The sequence below is a fragment of the Cupressus sempervirens genome, chromosome 5 (genome assembly GCF_028749045.1).
Source record: "Cupressus sempervirens isolate cs-2001-9-10 chromosome 5, ASM2874904v1, whole genome shotgun sequence".
NCBI classification, from domain to species: Eukaryota; Viridiplantae; Streptophyta; class Pinopsida; order Cupressales; family Cupressaceae; genus Cupressus; species Cupressus sempervirens.
The window spans coordinates 78,039,950-78,044,814 of NC_143122.1; the positions used below are offsets into that span (position 1 = coordinate 78,039,950).

Below are 4,865 nucleotides of genomic sequence, written 5' to 3' on the forward strand. Positions count from 1 at the left end.
CGCCTTTTAAGCTATCTAAAAAGAATCGAAAAAATGGAAGAGGATAGATGGCCGAAAGTTGTCTTTAGTGACACACTATGTAAGCGAAAAAGGATATGGATGCAACAAAACATCAAGTGGATGAGTAAATGGAATATTCATTTCAATATGTGCCCCACAAGTAATAAAGAAATAAAGGTCTTTGTTATGGAGAAATTCTACAAGAGAAATTGGGGAAGCGAGATTAGGAGGAAGAAACTATATTATATAAATGAGTTCAACCCCACTTGTGATCAACTCGAAAAAGTGTACATAGGAGCCAACATTTCTTGGAGAGCTAAAATTCTTATTGCTCAGCTGAGAACCAACTCTCACCAACTTCGTTGTGAGACCGGGCGTTGGAAGAGGCCAAAGGAGGCTTGGGAAGAGAGAATTTGCAGATTTTGCAATTCTGGGAAAGTGGAAACTGAACAACACTTTATTCTAGAATGTGAGGCCTACAAGGATAGCAGGGATAAGTTTGCGGATACTATATGTGACAGTTCTTGGCATAACCTGTTCAACGAAGAGTACATTGAGCAATTGGGGGGGCTCATCATTAGTCTACACAAGAGGCGAACAGCGCTACTTAAGTCTGCTTGAGTTGTCTTGCTGTCCCATAGGCTATTTTTGGCCTCGTGGACGTTAAAATTTTATCTATCTATCTATCTATTTGGGCCACACAAACGATATCAATATAGCGACATATTTACAACACGTAAGCTCCGCCCAATAATAACGTAACTCTACGCGTGTCTTCATCGGTTTCAAAAGGTTGACCGTTGACTATCATCCGGCGGGCTGCCATCGCCTCCTTTCCTCCCACCTTTTAACATTTGAAGCGGAGGACGTTCTGGACACGAAACCAGAAACTTTGAGTGTTGTAATGGAACACAATTTTGATTCTGCACGCAAAAATTCAATGTTTCAAACATTAAAACATGCAACTGACCAATGGTATTCAAAACCAGTATGTTTGATGTTTGAATGTGGCGGCGAAAGCCCTAGACGCTGCTTGTCGCCCAAGCTTTCTTCCTTTTGAATTTTGTATTTTTTCTGGAACCCTCTACCCCCTGCGGTCCTATATATTTAATATAAATCTAACATTTATATATGCTCAACAATAACATATTATATTGCTATTACTTGTATTGCTAAAATGGGAACCTTTATTGGCCATGTGTTGCCCGGGGCGGGATTCTTCCTTATTGGCCTCTGGCATCTCTTCAACACATTCACAAACTATGCTCGATCTCCTGGAGAATTCCATACCAGGCCCTGGTTTCCCGCTAAATTTAGAGGCAGAGTTGTAAAGCATCTGGAGCTCCTCGCTATTTTAGCGGGGGCAAGTCTCTCCATTTCGGCGGAGCTTTTCATCGGGCCAGAACGACACCAGCCTCTGGCAGATGACTGGACCATTCCTCCCGAGCACCTCAACAACTTCGAGCACTCTTCTATTTCATTGTTTTTCCTCATCTATGCCGCCGTGGCAATCTACGTGGACAGGCGCGAGATCCACGTGCCACACGGGCTTCTCCACGTGGTTGCCGCGCTGGCGTTCAGTCAGGAGTTGTTGCTGTTTCATCTGCACTCCGCTGATCACATGGGGGCTGAGGGGCAATACCACTGGCTGCTGCAGCTCATTGTTATTGTCAGCCTCTCTTCCACTATTTTGGAGGTCCCTTTTCCAAAGAGCTTTTTGGTGGCCATGGTGAGATCAATGTCTATTTTGTTTCAGGGGATGTGGTTTGTGCACATGGGATTCATGCTCTGGATTCCTATGTTTGTTCCAAAAGGGTGTAAAATGAATCCAGAGCACGGTCACATGGTGGTGAGGTGCGGTGACCAGGGGGCTAACACGAGGGCTAAAGCTCTGGCCAATCTGCAGTTCAGTTGGTACTTGGCCTCTTTAATCATATTCACTGTAATAGCGTATGTTAAAATGATGAAACATCATGGCCGTGGGGAAAATTTAGTGGCGTATAAAGTTGTGGCAAGCAGCGGTGACGTGGAGATGGTTAATGACAATAAAGGGAGGTGGTCAACAGATGTGGAGAGCATGCAGCCTCTTACTCTGGAAAGATAAAGAGATCCAAATGTCTTGTCAACTTTGTCAATGAATGTCCATCAATGTCTGTATTGCATTCATTATTTTTATTTACTGCTCCACTCAATAGTCTGTCGGCTAGCATTTCCACGGAGTGTTCTGTACTAATAGCCTGTTGTCTCGTCAACGATGTTTTTATTATTTATTAAGAATTTCTACAGTATTTTAAGGTGGCTACATTTTAATTATTAAAACTCTCTTTTTTTAAATTTGCAGAAGTCGTGTCTTATAAAATAGAAAATATTATTAAGTTGAAAAAAAAATTGATATATTATACGTTGAAATATTTTGTGTGCAAGAGGTTAATTTAGTGTGCAGACATCTTTTATCCTTTAATATAATTAGGATATTAAATTAGAAGTCTATTACAAAAATATATAGAGAGGATAGAGAATAGTGTTTCTATGAGAATCTATTAGCTCTAGTTTATGGTCAATACACTCATAGGAAACTTTTTTCTTTTTTGATGAATAGTCATTTTTTATTAATAATTAATATACTAATATTACAATTCACAAAAAAAGGTCGGGGATACAAGATCACCCCGCAAGAGTTTACACGGCCAAAGTCGAAATCATAAACTATTCATAAAAAAAAACATATAAATAGCAACCTCAGGTAGCTAGAGCAATGCCTGCTGAGGGAGGTGGCTCGTCACGATCTTGAGAACCCCAATCATCTTTGGGATTAGGAGGCGGGCTGGGAACAATCCATCTGTCATTAGCAGCAGCAACAACAAAATCAGTGGCCTAGTCAACATCTTTTAACTCTGGTCGCAAAGGTGAAATTGCTAGATCTAGGCGAGGCCATTTCCCAGAGAGCACCCGCTGGGCACGAGGAGGAGGAGTCGGAGACCAGTCATTGCCACCACAAGGCGGGGAAGCCAAACGGCGCCTCCATCCACCATTGCCCCCGCTGGGGAGCAATGGCAGGAAGCCTCGGAGCGTGGGGTGTGCAAGTGGCGACCTAAGGAGTGGCGCCACTGACAGCGGCCTCTAGGCGTCGAGATATCAGCCAAGGCATCTGGAGGAACTCTGGCAATAGTGCAAGGGGCATTGCCCCAGTGGTTAAGTAGCTCTTGCAGGTGAGCCACCTCCAGGGCCACTTTGTTTGCTTAAACTTGAATCTGCATAGTTACATTATTACAAATGCACGCCTTAGTGTACATAGCAATATTAATATCAAGAAAATTGTGAGTGAAAAGAACAACATTTCTATCTTTCCACAGCGTGAACAATATCTACATCTTTAAGGTATGCCAAATCTGGGTAAATTTCCAAGGGATTCTGGGGGAATCACCCAAAATAACCATGTGCTAAGAAAAGGGTTCAAGCCTGCACAACTTAAAGAAGTCATGAATCCAATGCCAATAATTTTGAGCACATCTACAAAATCAGAAAATATGCAAGAAAGACTCTAGTTGACCATAGAAAGGGCATCTAGGATCTGGAACCCCAAACTCATAGGAAACTTGATTAGCTTATGTTAACAAATTTTTATACAAAAGAACTTTTATCTATAGAAAAACTGCAAAGAAACTATTGTTGCAAATTAATAAAAAAGAAAGAGCAACAAAATCTTGCCTTAACAAACCTTTGTCATACGATCATTGATATATATAATCTTAATAAAGTGATTGTTAGTCCCTGCCTTATGAGAACCAATATTTTCATTAGACCCCCAATTATTAGTCCCTGCAAAAATTAAAATGTGACAAGACGTAATAAGCCAAGGTTTGTAGAGATTTATTTTTAAAATCAATTATGAAAAAATAATTTACATTTCCTGATTGGCTGAAGACCAATTTCTTGGGCTTTAATTTCATTTTCTAAATTAAAAAATGAGGGAAAGAGAGATAAACGTGAATTAATTATATGTCAGAATGTCCAACGCATTCACAAAAGTGCAAGTAGTCATTGTCATATGATAATACAATCGTTTGCACAGATTGCAGAGAAGAAAGGTAGTGTCAATTTTGTTCATTTCGCCTGTTCATTTATTTTTACCTCTCTTTTTTTCATTGTTTTCACGTCACTCTAAATGTATTTTAATTTTTTGATAACTTCTTAATGTGGGTGTGGTACAAGGAACTTGAACTCTTTAGTATTCTTTGTTCACATTTTAGTAACCCTTTTTCTTAGACATTTGTAAAGTTTCTGGATCCTTCTCTTCTACAAAAATACCAACCAAATGTTCACATGTTTTACTTAACAAATTGCTAAAGAATTGTAGGGTTCTTTAAATTTGACCTTTTTTTCATTGTTGTCATGCCACTCTAAATGTATTTTAGTTTTCGGATAACTTCTTAATCAGGGAACTTGAACTCCTTAATATTCTTTGTTCATATTTTAGTAACCCTTTCTCTCAGACATTTGTAAAGTTTTTGGATCCTTCTCCTCTACAAAAAGGCCAACCAAATGTTTACACATTTTAATTAACAAATTACCGAAGAATTGTAGGGTTCTTTAAATTGTAGGCTTATGATGTTAGTATTATTTATTTATTAGTCTAGTTTTTTAAAATAAAATAGAATCAATTTTATTTTTGAGTATCTTTTCAAGATATTTGGATATGTCTTTTATGTTGGATACAATTGTTCAATTATGTGTTGTCTTTGATGTTACACAAATGTCATATCAGTTATCAGATAGAGTCTACCGAGCTCTGTTGGTCAGCAAGGCAAAAGACAGAGTCTACCGAGCTCGAAAGGTTAGCAAAGAAGGTTTACAGTGTCTACCAA

General features: G+C 39.1%; 1 protein-coding gene across 1 annotated transcript; it reads left to right on the plus strand.

Moving 5' to 3' along the window:
* The first annotated feature begins 1,113 nt into the window (after positions 1 to 1,113).
* On the plus strand, positions 1,114 to 2,334 carry LOC149554639 (uncharacterized). Its single transcript, XM_089828702.1, has one exon. The coding sequence runs from the start codon at positions 1,178 to 1,180 to the stop codon at positions 2,102 to 2,104; it is 927 nt and encodes a 308-aa protein (XP_089684828.1). The 5' UTR covers positions 1,114 to 1,177; the 3' UTR covers positions 2,105 to 2,334.
* Positions 2,335 to 4,865: the final 2,531 nt, after the last annotated feature.